The sequence below is a fragment of the Bubalus bubalis genome, chromosome 11, assembly GCF_019923935.1.
Source record: "Bubalus bubalis isolate 160015118507 breed Murrah chromosome 11, NDDB_SH_1, whole genome shotgun sequence".
In the NCBI taxonomy this organism is placed as follows: domain Eukaryota; kingdom Metazoa; phylum Chordata; class Mammalia; order Artiodactyla; family Bovidae; genus Bubalus; species Bubalus bubalis.
The window spans coordinates 99,267,269-99,283,630 of NC_059167.1; the positions used below are offsets into that span (position 1 = coordinate 99,267,269).

General features: G+C 40.2%; 1 protein-coding gene across 3 annotated transcripts in view; it reads right to left on the reverse strand.

Annotated features, from left to right (window-relative positions):
* Positions 1–967: 967 nt before the first annotated feature.
* The window catches only part of KCNN2 (potassium calcium-activated channel subfamily N member 2), a 583,536-nt gene continuing 568,141 nt past the window's right edge, over positions 968–16,362 (reverse strand). For 2 of the 3 annotated variants that reach the window (XM_044925504.2, XM_044925505.2), the window contains 4 exons: positions 11,502–11,629; positions 7,961–7,969; positions 5,216–5,285; positions 968–1,573 (listed from right to left, as the gene is read on the reverse strand). In XM_044925504.2, the coding sequence (XP_044781439.1) occupies positions 1,286–1,573; positions 5,216–5,285; positions 7,961–7,969; positions 11,502–11,629 (495 nt within the window). In that variant the 3' untranslated portion in view covers positions 968–1,285. The remainder of the gene's footprint in view (positions 1,574–5,215; positions 5,286–7,960; positions 7,970–11,501; positions 11,630–16,362) is intronic. The other variant, XM_044925506.2, reaches the window with a different exon arrangement.

Below are 16,362 nucleotides of genomic sequence, written 5' to 3' on the forward strand. Positions count from 1 at the left end.
TGCTGTGTAGAATCAAGGGGAAGAGGGCAAAGGCAGACTTCTCTGAAAATGAAGGAGTCTTTTTTAGGTGTAAGCCAGCCCAAGAGGGCTGGTTTCAGAGTTGTCCAAGTGAAGCCTGATTTTTATCATGTTACCCCTGCCAGCTCTTCCTAGGCTCTAGAGACTACCAGATTAAGGAAATCCAAACTGCTATTACCTCAAAGGTGGTTTTCCCAAACCCACTGGATTTTTAGAGTAATTCTGGAAAGAGATGTATTTGCACCAATAAATATTGAGTTCCTTTTCACAGAAACTGATCTTAACAGCCGTGACACAAGCATGCTAAAACTTTTGAAATTTAGCAGATGCCACTCACTTCCCAGTACCAAACATGTAACCACAGACCAAGAGTACAGACCGACCATTTGCTAGAGTTATGCTCATTTATGTTGATTATGCTATTAGGAGCTATGCAACCACATATGTATATGAACATGTATGTATATAATGCAAACAGAGTGAACCATGGGCCTCTCATAATAAATCCATGGGGAAAGATGAAATAAGTAGTTTACATCTAAAATTCTGCATCATTAGTTGATAGACAGTGGTGTACTCTGATACTTTCTTCAAGCAAATTTTCTGGTAAACTAGGAATAAAATAATTCTTGAAAGCATCGGTGTCCCTAGTTCATATTATAGGTTTTGATGTAACAGTCTCACTTTCCACATAACTTGGAAACAAAATTAAATAGAAATGACATGTGAACCCAAAGAATGGTAAGCTGGCTGGGTCAAACAGTTTTGACTATAATATTTCATAATGAGAGAAAATCTTAGTGACGAGGTATGGAGTAATTGGAAGACTTCTGCCTGGCCAAACTTTCGGAAATAAAAATGATCAAAGTGCGTTAGATGATAATCAATCATTTTACCTTGAAAATAATGTGAAAAGTAAGCCTTTAGAAATGTCGAGTGACCAAATGTGTGCAGAAATTAACTTTTTTTTATTATATATCATATAATGTAGTAGTAAAGTCTGTTTGAAGTGCATGAATAAAAAGTTAGTGAAATTACAGGAGGAACAATCTATATAGCAATAATAGGTGCATTCCCTGTGCATCTGAAAGAAAAAAAAAAAAGAGTTTTCACTCATTTTGGCCTAAAACTTAGTGTTCAGGTTCCCAGGATTCTGACATCAGAACCCGGATAACGCTGATTAGAACCATAGGGGCTTTACAATAAAAGCTAAAATATTGACCATATGATGGCAAAAAGTCTTATTTTGTGGTTAACTGATTCTCTTCTAGCTACTCTCTGATGAAGTTGGTGGCGCTGTAGAGGAGGACCGCCGCCTCCTGGACGAGGACCGGGACCGCTCAGCGTCGTAGGGGACGTGCTTGTCGTAGTTCTCCATCTGAGCCTCGAGGAAGTCTCTCTGCTGCTGCCTGATGGTTTGGCTTATGAGCCCAGGCAGGGCATGGATGCTACCAATCAAAGTCTCTAACTTCGTTTCCAGGGTAACGATCCTCTTCTCAAAGTCTTCACTTCTTTCATTTAAGTCAGAAATCATGTCATACATGATGTTCTGGGTCTAGAAAACAGGATTGAGAAGAACAGAGAGACAAAGAATGAAGGTTTAATTACACTTGCCCTGGAAGCAGACTAGCCAGCTATCAGAGCTTGAGGGCTGGTCGCCTTTTGGCAACTTGCAGTGCAACAGGGGCATCAGCTAACTGAACACGTGACCTGGCCAAACAAATTTGGTGTGTTTGTTCAATGCCAGGGCTTAGAAAAGTAAGACCATAGGAATTAATTTGATCCAGTTGCAGAAAATGGTGTGCAGGTATTGCTGGTGCTATGTCCAAGGATTTTAAGTGGTGTGTGGAGAGACAAACATGTTTTGATTTTATATTTATGTATATATTTTAAGGGTTGTTAGAAAAGTTAGCATGTCAAATTCATTATGTACCATGTAATACTAATTAGGGTAAGGCTGATTGTTAAAAACAAGCTGATTTTAAAGAACAACATATAATATTGCAGATGGTATTGGGATATAGCAGACATTTTGACTGGAATATGAATGAAGTTTAGGACAAACTGATTTGATCAAGTAATTTAGTAACTTAAAGCAATTAAAAATGCCTAAATATCTTTTTGCTGCCTTATGTTCCAAATTATAGGCTCTCCTTTGGGTCAAATATAATTTTTACAGATAACTAGCAATGGCACCCCACTCCGGTACTCTTGCCTGGAAAATCCCATGGATGGAGGAGCCTGGTAGGCTGCAGTCCATGGGGTAGCTAAGAGTCGGACACGACTGAGTGACTTGACTTTCACTTTTCACTTTCATGCATTGGAGAAGGAAATGGCAACCCACTCCAGTGTTCTTGCCTGGAGAATCCCAGGGACCGGGGGAGCCTGGTGGGCTGCTATCTATGGGGTCACACAGAGTCAGACACGACTGAAGTGACTTAGCAGCAGCAGCAGCAGCTAGAGAATAAATGTTAGAGGAGATACTAAAGTTACCAATCCACCTTGTTAGCTATGGCTTAATTAGAACTAAGTGGTTTGAAATATGAAAATGTTTTCAGTGTTCTAGCGAATTTTGCAACTGGCTGTCCTGATAAGAGGGTAATCATAACTGACTCCCAGTTATAGTTCTGGATATAGGGAGACAAGAGACAGGGAAAGAGGACTTCCGTGCTGACCAGCTCAGAATCAGAGAGGGAAGAGGGTGATCAAGAAAGGAAGGCTGGTGACATTAACCTTAGCCCACTGCAGCCTTTCCCAAGCCTCAGACCTTTATGGCTAAGCCTGCTCTCCTATCATATTTCCCTCTATAATACGTGTTCTTATCCTGTTTAACAACCCCTTAGTGATGATAAATGAACTTACTGAATAAGGAAGTTACTGTTCAGAACACAGGCAAACCTTCCTGGGTTTGGCCAGGAAGACAGTTCATTAATTCTATGTTTACTATACAGTCTTGAGACTATGTGAGACTATTCATTCAGCAAATACTAAACTCTTAATGTCATGGACAGTCCTACAATAATAATAAGCATGGCACTAAAGAAGTAACTGAAAGACACAGCATCTTGCCTCACAGATATATAATTTTACTTCAAGAGTACATTTATTATGTATAATAGTATATATTATAGTGAAATGATATATATTATATATATTATTTTCAAGTGACCTCTTTTATTTTTTCATAAAAATACCCAATTTCTTTTATCATTCGATCTAGGAGTGATAACAAGAACCTGCTCCTTCTTTGTTCACAACGTGTCCCAGTGAGAACCACGGGTGTAAATATTAGTTGAGCACATCTTCAGGCCTCATATATATGTGCTGCCCAGCTTAAATGAATGATACATGATCTCCTAGGGGTTCACTTTATTTCAGCCACTCAGTCGTGTCCGACTCTTTGTGATTCCATGGACCGCAGCACGCTAGGCCTCCCTGTCCATCACCAACTACCGGAGTTTACCCCACTGAGTCAGTGATGCCATCCAACCATCTCATCCTGTCATTCCCTTCTCCTCCTGCCTTCAATCTTTCCTAGCATCAGGAAAGATGCTAGGAGTCAGTTTTTGACTTTTCAAATGAGTCAGTTCTTTGCATCAGGTAGCCAAAGTAATGGAGTTTCAGCTTCAGCATCAGTCCTTCCAGTGAACACCCAGGACTGATTTCCTTTAGGATGGACTGGTTGGATTTCCTTGCAGTCCAAGGGACTCTCAAGAGTCTTCTCCAACACCACAGTTCAAAAGCATCAATTCTTTGGCACTCAGCTTTCTTTATAGTCCAACTCTCACAACCATACATGACTACTGGAAAAACCATAGCCTTGACTAGATGGACCTTTGTTGGCAAAGTAATGTCTCTGCTTTTTAATATGCTGTCTAGGTTGGTCATAACTTTCCTGTCAAGGAATAAGCGTCTTTTAATTTCATGGCTACAGTCACCATCTGCAGTGATTTTAGAGCCCCCCAAAATAAAGTCTGACACTGTTTCCCCATCTATTTGCCATGAATAGATGTAAATCTTACTCCTAGGAGTAAGTCACTAAATACTTCACTTCTATTTGTAAGATATCAAATATTCCACTCCAACATATTTATACAGTGTGTATTACTAATGGACAGGGAGGCCTGGTGTGCTGCGGTTCATGGGGTTGCAAAGAGTCGGACACAACTGAGCAAATGAACTGAACTGAACTGAACTGATATACACTAAAATGAATTTAATTAATGGCTCTAGGACAAATAGGTATAATTTTTGAAGAATATGATGGGGCCCTTGTAAAGGACATAGTTGTTCCAGCAAACAAAGAGCAGAACACAGTTTTGACTGAGAACTGCCTCTTTCAAAGCATTCATGTTAACAGGCTCAACACATGCATAAATGCTGTTCTAATGCCTCCTTTAAAATTTAGAACATTGAAAGGAATGTCGTCATTGTTGAAAAATATTCATATTTTGAAGTACAGTTCACTTGAAAGGAATAACCAAATTAAACCAGATAAAACATCTAAATGTAATATAAGAATTGGGGACTATTAATGTACTTTTAAAAAGTAGTGGAAGACATATAGATCAATGGAACAGGACAGAAAGCCGGTTGTTTAAAATAGGTAAAAAAAGATTTATTAATGAGTTCTATTTAGCCTTGAAAGTGAAAGTTGCTCAGTCATGTCTGACTCTTTGCAACCCCATGAACTACACAGTCCACGGAATTCTCCAGGCCAGAATACTGGAGTGGGCAGCCTTTCCCTTCTCCAGGGGATTGTCCCAACCAGGGACTGAATCCAGGTCTCCCACACTGCAGGAGGATTCTTTACCAGCTGAGCCAGAAGGGAAGCCCATTTAGCCTTGAACCTTATAGTAAAACCCAAGATCTGGCTCTGCTCTCATAGGGATGAGACTAAGCTACATATAAGCATCCCAAAGGTATTGTCTCATAGCTCATTTATATTTCTAACTGAACTTCAAATCCCTGTAAGCAGCGAAGCTTTTAGAATGGGGTTGAACATGTGTAGAGGGAAAGTGCACACTAAGCAAGAGTCTTAGAAAGATTCTTCTAAGCCGGGCCGTCACGTTGGTACGTTCTGCCTGTTTGATTGGTTAAATGTCTTTGGAGGGGCCGCCTCCTGAAGTGGTACTGTTTTCTCTGCAGGGGTTAGCTCCAACAGGTGTGAATATGGGGGCTGAGACCCCAAGCTCACCTTCGCCAGGTCCACCAAGGTGTTCGCCTGGTCGTTCAGCTTCCTCTGCTCCATTTTTACACTCCTCAATCTAAAAGACAGAATCTGAAGTCAGAAAGTTGTTTTTTTTTTTTTTTCTTTTCTGTGACTATCATAAGCCTTCCAAAGAGCATGCACAAAATTGACAAGAGCAAATAACTGCATGGATAATGCCTTGACTATTTGGGGATAAAGTCCCAATTGGTTATGTATCTGGTACAATGAGAAGCATGCTTCCCCAACACCGCAAAAAGGAAGGCAGAGAGAAACAGATAAGGTGTCCTTAGGACAACTATTTACCAGGGAGTCAAAGTTGAATTGAGAAAGGCTCATAAGGACTTGACCATATGAGAAAAGCCAAAACATTCCTTAAAGCCCCAGTATCGTGACAAATAGACATAGGAAGAAATATGCAAAGCAACAGAATTTTATCAGAGTTGGCACATGAGCACCTTCCTATGTCTACGTGACTAGATACAGGTGTTAGCCCTGTTTAGTCTGAAATGGATTGGGTTAGGTATTTGAACCTGATGAAACACAGTGATAAGTGAGATTCTCATTAGCAACAAGAAAACTTTTATTCAACCAGCAGCAAGATAACTCAAAATACATAATTCTCTTATTCTTCATTGTATTTATTTCACTTGACTTTTACACTGCCACTGAATTTGAAGGGAAGCCAGACCATTTCCTTGAGAGAATTTCCCTTCATTTTTTTTTATTGTAGATAAAAGTCACAGGACAATTCGAATGTCTGACAGATGGTATCTCTTCTACTTGTAAAGTTACTTTTAGAAACTTTTAAATAACATTGAGTATATCTGATTGACAGTCATAAAACCTTTTTTTTTAAATTCTGAATGAATACTTACTATGCTGTAACTGAGTGACAGTAATATTTCAACAAATATTTATTCAGTGCTCATTACCTAGCAAGAAATTAAGATTTTCCAACCAGAGAAAAGCAGTCTATTGCTCTTTAAGTCAACAATTCAAAGCCATGCTCCAAGAGAAGCAGGTCTCTGAGATACTTTGTGAAAACCCATGCTAACCTTATTACTCTGGTGACAAGTCATTTTACAAAGTATAGTGTTAATGCTGGAGCATGTATTCTTGATTATTTCCCAATTTAAATGAAAGGTAATTGGCTAGAAGGGATACAAAAATTCACAGGGCAAGATTTTACTGCCAGGGAGATTTCTGTAACACATGTTCACGATGCTCAGTGATTTTTGTTCTGAAATATGGATCTTCAATATGCCACCAAATCTGTCCAGAGTGAAAAGACAGCTCCTCCTGCCAGTGAGCTTTTAAGTGACACCTGCTTCCGACACGATCTTTACCAATCTCACATAGGTTACGGTCAGATCTTGTGATTGTGACTATGTGTTTCTTTATTAGAAGACTTAGAACTAATTTAACTGGCTCCTTTTTATGCTATTATAGTAATGGAATATGTTTTAGTCTAAAAGAAATCTACAAACACATATTTAAATCTAATATGTTGTTGAGAAATGTTTCTCTCTAAGTACTTAAAAGGGTTGCAGTTCTTGATGTGTGCCTTTTAAAAAGAGTAAAAAACAAAACAAAACAAAAAAAAACCCAAAAAAAAACCCAAACACAAGCAAACCACTTCAAACAGGTGTGGGTCATTCTAGAGAAATGTATCAGTGTCAGACACAGACCCTGTGTTCCTTGGCCCTAACCTGACATTCAGTTTCTTTGTGTGTGAAAAGAAGAGTGTTAGATTGGGATTTTCTTTCTGAAGAGCTGGATTTATACCAATGGAGGTGTTCTAGATGACTAAGTGATACTCAAGCAAGACATTAAAGAACACTAAACCAGATGGAGAGAGAGTTATTCCCTTTAATTCTCTTCCAATTCTTGAATTATTATAAGAAAAATCTCCCGGGCTAGTCCTATCCTGTTTTTATCTCCTAACACCTGCTCTTCCCCCTCCTTTTTTTTTTTTTTAAAGAGGGCGCAGAATCTCATCTCAGAGCTCTCTGCAGGCAACAGCTTGTGGCTTGAGTTCAATACCAGTGGCTTAGTTGTCAACCAGTTTACCGTTACCTCTCTCTCCTTGCTGGGAGTGACATATTTTTAAATCCATTTATGACAGGCATTTATATCAAGCTTTCTTTTCAAATTTAGGGAAGTCATAGCAGAGTTGGCACATGAATGACTCGAAGTTTGGGACCACCAGATGGGAAGTCTCCAGCATCGGGTCAGGACAGCACAGTTCTGAGCTCTGCAAGCCTGCTAGCAGGGCCAGTGCTGGGCCCCTGGCTTCCCCTTCCACACAACACACTTTTCTTGGCTAACTCTATTGTGCCTCTGACAGTAGAATTTTGCCCATTTTATTTTCTGCTAATCTGGAAAGCTGATGTAGAGTAGCCTTGAACTTAAATCATCTTGCCGTGTTGCCGCTTAGACTGCCTGAAAAGTAGAATTGGTACAAAAAGCCTATGTAAGCTGCAGCTGCCAGAATAAAAGGTAACATGCAGATGTGTATTTTACTTCTCCCCCCACCCCAAAAGAAGAATAAGAAACATATGTTGATTTCTTCCTTGTGAACTTCACTTATCACAGGAAAATATCATGATTTCGGAACACATTTCCACAGCAGCAATCAGACTACTAAAATTCACAATAGAGGGTCCGCTTGGATGCATGCAGCCGGCAGGAAATTCTGCAAATCTGAAAGGAGCGGCTCACACAACTTACTTCCGCGCTCTATGTTTCATTTTGTTGAAATAAAAAGACAAAACAAAAGAAAAGAAACTGTAAAATATTCTGGAACAAAACAACACAGAGTGGTGTTCAGTGTGCACAGGGGGCTCGATTCGCTAGCTGGAAGGTCCTGTTAAGATTCTGCAGGATTTGGGCATATTGATCAGAGAGAAACACTATTCCATTACGTCACCACCCTTCTGCACTGATACTGTACTCCCCCACCTGAAAGCACATAGCTTCCTCCAGAACTAGAGTTCGGAAGGAAGAACTTGGATCAAGTTGTCTTGGCCTCTTTGAAACGTGACATTCAAGTAAAATAGGAGATGTTTTTGCCTAGTGTGAATAGGATATTGTTAAATGGATACTACTCTAAACAATAGGATTACACTTTTTTTGGAGGGGATACATCTTTTCCAAGTCGGGGCTATTGGGAAGCCTGGTTTTCTGAAAGGTGGGTAATCTAACTCTCTCTGTTATAGAAATTATTGGCTTTTTGGCTTTGAGACAAGTGCATGTTAATTGATGAGTCTCTAGCTGAGACGTAAGAATGAGAAGCTGTAAAGTTGATACCAGAGAAAGTGGTAAAAGTTACAGAAACAGAATGCTTCATGGCACTAAGTGATGATCCCCAAAGACAGACAGGGTCCTAAAAAGAGGACACAGGCCTGCAGAGTTAGGCATCCATCGGAGACTAGAAAGTCCTGCATCCGGGAGAGAGGCCGTGAGGCTTGGGAAAGAGAAGGAGAGCTGAGACAGAGGAGGCTGATAGAGGGGACAAAGCTACTGCAAAGCTCTCAGGACAAATCAGAGGAGAGCAGAGGCCAGGAGAGCTCCAGTGAATGAATGGGTACATTTTTCCTCAACTGGCAAGGTCGGATTTCCCCTGCTGCTGATGGACAAGGCTGGGCAGTGAAGGCAATAAAGGCCATGCCCGTAGGAATCGAGCCCTATGTGCTTTCCTTTATGACTTCACTCACCAAGTTCAAATGAAAGGTAATTATGCATAATTAGAATAGTCTAGCCCCACCCAGCCCGTCTACTTTTCGCAAAGTTGTAAGGACCCTCCCACCTCAAAGGAAACCCCATAGTCCCAAGACTAATTTACAAAACAATTTATCTTTGAGTTGCTTGAAGCTCATCTGCTTTAGAAGTACACACAGCTACGGAAGAAACAGTGAGAAATGTCTGAAAGAAGCAGAAGAATCACGTGTGGCTTCCTCTGCCCAAAGGCAGCATGCTGAAAGACACATGACATCTACACCATGAAACCCTTCCCATCAGGTCAGTACGTCTGTGGCCGTACACCACTCACGTAGGAACAGCTTTTGCACTTAGTTTCCCCAAATATTTTTTTGCCTTTTTATTATAGGAATTTTCAAACCTACAGCAAAGTTGAAAAAAATTTTACAATGGATATCCCTAAGTTGTCCCCCAACGTTTTGAGTGTGAATGTATTCTGAGCTTAAGAGGTCTATGACAAACTTTTATAAATATATGAATAACCACCATTTATATATGGCTACAGAATTATGAGGAAAATTGTCAAAGCGTTTATTTGTTTCGGTTTGATGAAAGTTTATCAGTGCCATCAAAGGCAAGTGTCAGATTTCATTATACACTGGAGACACGGTACACTAGCAGGAAGGGGCACTGACACAATCCCAGAGGAAACGGGACGTGTTATTGCTGAACCCAGAGACTGACCCACTGGCTCAGTTCCACGTCACCTCTCAGCCTTTCATCCCAGGACACTACAACTTCTCACAACCACAAAGGTGAGTTTTCTTTTTAATAGATCCGAACAAAATAGGTTAGTATCGAAACATTCAAGTACAAAGAAAGAACTCTCCGCAGTATGCCATGTGTACCTCTTGTACGAACGCTGAGGTTACTGTGTTGTATGGTTTGGGGAGGCATGTAGGAATGATCACTCTACCAGGAAAGTTTACCAGGTGACTCTTGACGGGGAGGTGAAAGCTTAGCATCGCTCAGGGGACCCACTGTCTTAGGTCTAAGCCTTAAGAAATCAAGATGTGCAGGTAAGCAGTCCAGGTGTGGTACCTAGCTTTAAAGGTAGCTATGACTCGAGGAAGCAAGTTCCCGCTTGTGAGCTGGGTCTCATACAATGTTCCTCTTTCACTTTTCCTCTTCCCCAGACTTGGAAAGAGTACTACCTTAACATTCTTTTCTTTGTAATGCAGAAAATGCATAGTTGTGTGTGTCCAGTCAAGTCACAGAGCTGAAGCAGAAAGTCACTCTGGTGCTGGTGGCAGTGAGGGAAAGGACACGTGTGGATTGCTAAGACGGCAGTGAAGACCAGCTACTCTGCCGCATGTGCAGAACCTCCTATTTTAGAGCTTGGGTTCTTGGATTTTATTTTCATTAGGGAAGGGAGCAATTTCTGTATAAATACATGTATGTCTATAGACATAGACACATTCCATATTTTCAGTGTTACCTCCTTAAAAAGGGCAGTGGATGGGCAGGTGAAAAGGTAGAGATGAATGCTTGGTGATTTTCCACAGAATGTATGTGTAATATATGTATGAATTACCTAAATAAGTAAAATGAAAACTTCAACCTCAGAACTTCCTGTCTCTGTGCTAATTAGCTCTGAGAAAATACATCTCACTCTCTAATCTGGATACCTAGTATTTACCTACCTTTCCATGATTACCCTGGTAGGCTGCATGAGAAAAGCCAGTTTTCTGACCCACCAATGTGATGCATCTGCCCTTCTCCATATGGAAATGGCATTAAGAGCAAGGCTGCATGACATCACAGCTGACACCCACATAATGTACTTACGGTAACGATGCTGCCAGCCTGGGGGAGAAAGACCTGGTGCTTTCAAATTATCATGGAAACTTACTAGATAGAGATGTGTACTTTAAAGCCTATGATGGTATAACAATAAAATGGTATGAATGACTTAGACAAATTGAGTAACCGTGGCTTGGATAAAGTCCGAATAATGACAGAAGAGTATAAGGCCTATAGGAACTCTAAAATCAATAATGAACACATAGCATATAGAAAATCCCCCAAATCCTGATTAAAAACTAATTTAAAAATTCAAGTATTAAATCAATTGCATGTACTACCTTCATATAAAGATGTATGGCAGTATGTTAAAAAAATCCAAGTAGATCATAAAATGTTAAATTTCTTTTAAGGTTTTGTACTAGATACAAACTAAACATCTTAGAGAAAACTGTATGAATAAATAAACGTAAAAATAAGATTTTAACTGAAATTATTTCTTCTATTTAAAAAAAGAAACTGAATAGACACTTTAATTAATATATTATGTGGCTATTCTCCCAATAATAAATGATTTTTCATCATAAAATGAACTGACAAATGAAATTCTAAGAAAATTTATGGAATTATTAAAATGCCAAAAAATGTCTTCTGGGAACAAACATGATAATGTTCTCTTTTTCACTCCCGCATGAAAGAAGATTAAGTAGGTGCAAGAATTAAAAACCAGAGATACCAATGCAGAATGAAAGTGAAGAATGGTACTTACTGATGAATAGCTTGCAAGAATTTCCGTTGATGTTTTCTGACTTTTGCATGATCTATCTTTTTTACTAGCTTTGTATTTTTGTAAATTAGCCATGTTTCCCTGAGTACATTGGCAGCTGCATTTTTCACCTGTTAGGAAAACAAACAAACACAGCTGGTGATAAGTTTCAGAGCAGAATCCTTTGCAACTTGGTTGGGGGTCTACTCTTCAGCCTGATGATCATGGTAAGCTCTAGCTCTGCTTAGTAACTCAAAATTGTTTTCTTGAACCTGTGCCTTTTGAAAAGTACCTATATCTGTCTGGGAACACTTACAGGCTAACTTCCTCCTTGAGGAAACTTTCATTCACCACTTAGAGAAAAAAAAAAAAAAAAGAAGAAGAATCTACTGTTTTCTTCACCTTGTACTGCAATTGTTCTCTCCATGTTCTTCATTTCCCTGGAGAAAGGCAAGATGCCAGAAGGCCAAGGTTAACCTTGTCCTTTGCAGCTTGTTCAGCATTTCTGGCTGTGCTCTACAGGAAGGGCATATTCCCACTGCTGAATGTACAAGGAGACCCAGTCATCCAGCCTCCCAGCGTGACTCAGCAAATGGCATGCTTGTTAGCACACTTTAATCAACTGACAGAGAGTCTCTGTTGTCAAGATTTTGTTGGTAATTTAAATACACTGTGTTTCACATGGTCAGGACAAACCTAAAGGATGTTAGTGACACTGCCAAACCTATTGCAGCTGATGGAAAGTGTGAACACTTGCTAGTGAGACCTCAATCACTTGCTTTCTTGATTCGTCTTTAAAAATCCCTACAAGTCCTCTTTCTTGTTCATAAGACAAGAACTGATGACCCGGAGCTTTCAATTGTGTTTGTTATAAGCTACTTATTCTGAGGTCCATTCATTTAATTCTTTTGAATGGTAGATAAAGGATGTCTCACAAGGAGAACTGCAGGCTAAAGGGGGACTGGGTGGAGGAAGACAACTTTTTAAAGATGAAATAATATCATTTGCAGCACCATGGGTGGGCCTAGAGATTGTCATTCACAGTGAAATAAATCAGACAGAGAAGCAGAAGCATTGTATGGCATCCCTTATACGTGAACTAAAAACACATGATACAAATGAACTTATTTATAAAACAGATTCAAAGACTTAGAGAACACACTTATGGTTGTCAGGGGAAAAGATTAGGGGAATTAATAGTTAGGGAGCTTGGGATGGACATGTACACACTAGATATTTAAAGTGGATAACCAACAAGGGCCAACTCTATAGCACAGGGAACTCTGCTCAGTGTCATGTGACAGCCTGAATTGGAGGGGAGTTTGAGGGAGAATGGATACATGTATAGGGATACAATACAATGTATATGTATGGTTGAATCCCTTTGCCTTCCACCTGAAATTATCATACCATTGTTAACTGGCTATACCGCAATAGGAAATAAAAAGTTGCTTTGTTTTTTTTTAAAGGCAGTGTGGTGGGGAAAGACAGAACAATGAACTGGGCTTCAGAAACAGATTTTAAGTCCTTGACTTTGGACCAACCAAGTCAGGTCAAGGAGGTTAGCTAACCTTGTAGAACTTGAGTTTTCTCTAACATGAGAAGGTTAAACAGAATTATTGTCAGTCCTTTACAGCACTTAGAATCACAATAAGAGAGAGTATGATAATTTACCAAAACTATGGCCCAAGTAGGCATGTTAGCAGAGAAAGCATCAGCCTTGGTGGCTGATGGTGAATCCTTTTTCTTAGTGCTGAAATGTTTTCTTTTTGAGTGAAACTGGATTGCTAGAACCCACTTTAAGAAAATGGCTGGTATCTTAAGACTGCTTCTAGTTGAGACTTCCTTTGGATATTCATTAGACTCTGCACAGGGAACATTCTCCAACCAACAGAAAAATGACTGAAACATGGGATGCCGAACACCTGCAGTGCATGTTAAGTGACATCACCACCACCCACAGTGAAGTGAAAACGTGCTCCAGTTAATGCTTGGATCTTCACTCTTATGCAAACACATTTTTCTTCCTCACAGAGGTAGGAGTCTGTTCAGAAGGCTCTTCCATCTGACACTGACATCCTTTGTAAAGGTAAGAAATTGAATATAGTGTAAGTTGCTCAGGTTGGAGGACCCGGCTTTTGTTTAATTTTTATTTGGAGTAGAGTTGATTAACAATAGTGTGTTAGTTACAGGTGTACAGCAAAGTGATTCCGTTATACCCATACAAGTATCCATTATTTTTCAAATTATTTTCCCATTTATTTTGTTACAGAATATTGAACAGAATTTCCTGTGCTACAGAGTAGGCCCTGGTTGGTTATTTATTTGAAACACAGCTATGTGTACATGACAATCCTAAATTCCCAGTCTATCCCTCCTCATCCACCCTTTCTCCCTGATCATAGGTTCATTCTGTGTGTTCCTGTTTTGTAAATAAGTTCATTTGTATCATTTTTTTAGATTCTGCATATAAGCAATATCATATGATATTTGTCTGATTTACTTCGCTTAGTATGATAATCTCCAGGTCCATCCATGGTGCTTCAAATGGCATTATTTCATTCCTTTTATGGCTGAGTAATCTTACTCCTTGGAAGGAAAGTTATGACCAACCTAGATAGCATATTCAAAAGCAGAGACATTACTTTGCCAACAAAGGTCCGTCTAGTCAAGGCTATGGTTTTTCCAGTGGTCATGTATGGATGTGAGAGTTGGACTGTGAAGAAAGCTGAGCACCGAAGAATTGATGCTTTTAAACTATGGTGTTGGAGAAGACTCTTTGACTCTCCCTTGGACTGCAAGGAGATCCAACCAGTCCATTCTAAGGGAGATCAGTCCCGGGTGTTCTTTGGAAGGAATGATGCTAAAGCTGAAACTCCAGTACTTTGGCCACCTCATGCGAAGAGTTGACTCACTGGAAAAACTCTGACGCTGGGAGGGATTGGCGGCTGGAGGAGAAGGGGACGGCAGAGGATGAGATGGCTGGATGGCATCACCGACTCAATGGACGTGAGTTTGAATGAACTTCAGGAGTTGGTGATGGACAGGGAGGCCTGGAGTGCTTCAGTTCATGGGGTCGCAAAGAGTCAGACACGACTGAGAGACTGAACTGAACTGAATATCCCATTGTATATATGTACCACATTGAGGTTGGTTCCACATCTTGGCTATTGTAAACAATGAACGCTGGGTGCACGTATCCTTTCGAATCATGGTTTTCTCTGGATATAAAACCAGGAGTGGAATTGCTGGATCGTATGTAGCTCTGTTTTTAGTTTTGAAGGGAACTTCCATACTGCTGTCCATAGTGGTTGTACCAATTTACATTCCCATCAACAGGGTAGGAGGGTTTCCTTTTCTGCACACTCTCTCTAGTGTTTATGGTTTGGAGACTCTTTGATGATGGCCATTCTGACTGGTGTGAGATGATACCTCATTGTAGTTTTGATTTGCATTTCTCTAATACTTAGTGATGTCGAGCATCTTTTCATGTATATCTTGGCCATCTCTATGTCTTCCATGGAGAAATATCTATTTAGGTCTTTTGCTCATTTTTTGGGTTTGATTGTTTGTTTTTGATATAGAGACACGTGAGCTGTTTGTAAATTTTGTTAAAGAATATTATCATTTCATTCTTTCACATGGAGCTGTCCAGTTTTCTGGCACCACTTACTGAAGAGACTGTCTTTTCTCCATTGTATAGTCTTGCTTCCTTTGTCATAGATTAACTGACCAGAGGGGTGTGGGTTTATTTCTGGGCCTTCTATCCTGTTCCATTGATCTATATTTCTGTTTTGATGACTTCAGCTTTGCAGGAGGACCTTGTTTTTAAAGAGTGGAGAGGGAAGTGACTGACCAGCACTGCCTGGGGTTGGGACAGGCCCTTCCCCACTTAGCAAGGAGAAGGGCTGTTTACTGGAGGTCTCAGCTCTCTGAGCAGCTGTACTGCCTGGAAGACTGGTAAGGGATCTGATATATCCTCCCTTCCTGGTTTTATCAGCTCAAGACACAGAATAAGAACCTAGAACACAGACTGGCGAGGCAGCGAGAAAACTGGGTAAGCAGTACTGAGAAAAAACATGTTGAACATAGGAGTGTTTGGAACAGAACATAGCATCCGATTTTGGTTTGGATCCTCATCTACAAAGAGCAAATGTCAAATTGGTTAAGTCCATAAAATTTTCAAAAATGATCCAATGCTCATCCTTAATGTATTTTAAAAGGTTTTTTGGGATGGTAGAGGAATGACTGGAGGGGAGTAGGGACGAGTTATAGCTGAGAGTTCTGACAGAACACTTGCTCCTTGGAAGGAAAGCTATGACAAACCTAGACAGCATATTAAAAATCAGAGACATCACTTTTCTGACAAAGGTCTGTGTGGTCAAAGCTATGGTTTTCCCAGTAGTCATGTACAGATGTGTGAGCTGGACCATGAAGAAGGCTGAATGCCAAACAACTGATGCTTTCAAACTTGTGGTGTTGTAGAAGACTCTTGAGAGTCGCTTGGACAGCAAGGAGATCAAACCAGTCAATTCTAAAGGAAATCAACCCTGAATACTCATTGGAGGGACTGATGTTGAAGCTCCAATACTTTGGCCACCTGATATGAAGAGCAAACTCACTGGAAAAGACCCTGATTCTAGGAAAGATTGATGGCAGGAGAAGGGGGTGACAGAGGATGAGATGGTTGGATGGCATCATGGACTCAGTGGACGGAGACAGTGAAGGACAGGGAAGCCTGGCATGCTGCAGTCCATGGGGTTTCAAAGAGTCAGGCACAACTCAGTGGCTGAACAACAACAACAACAAAGAAATTTATACTACTAAAGGTATTGGGGTGCCCAAAAAGTTAGTTCAGGTTTTT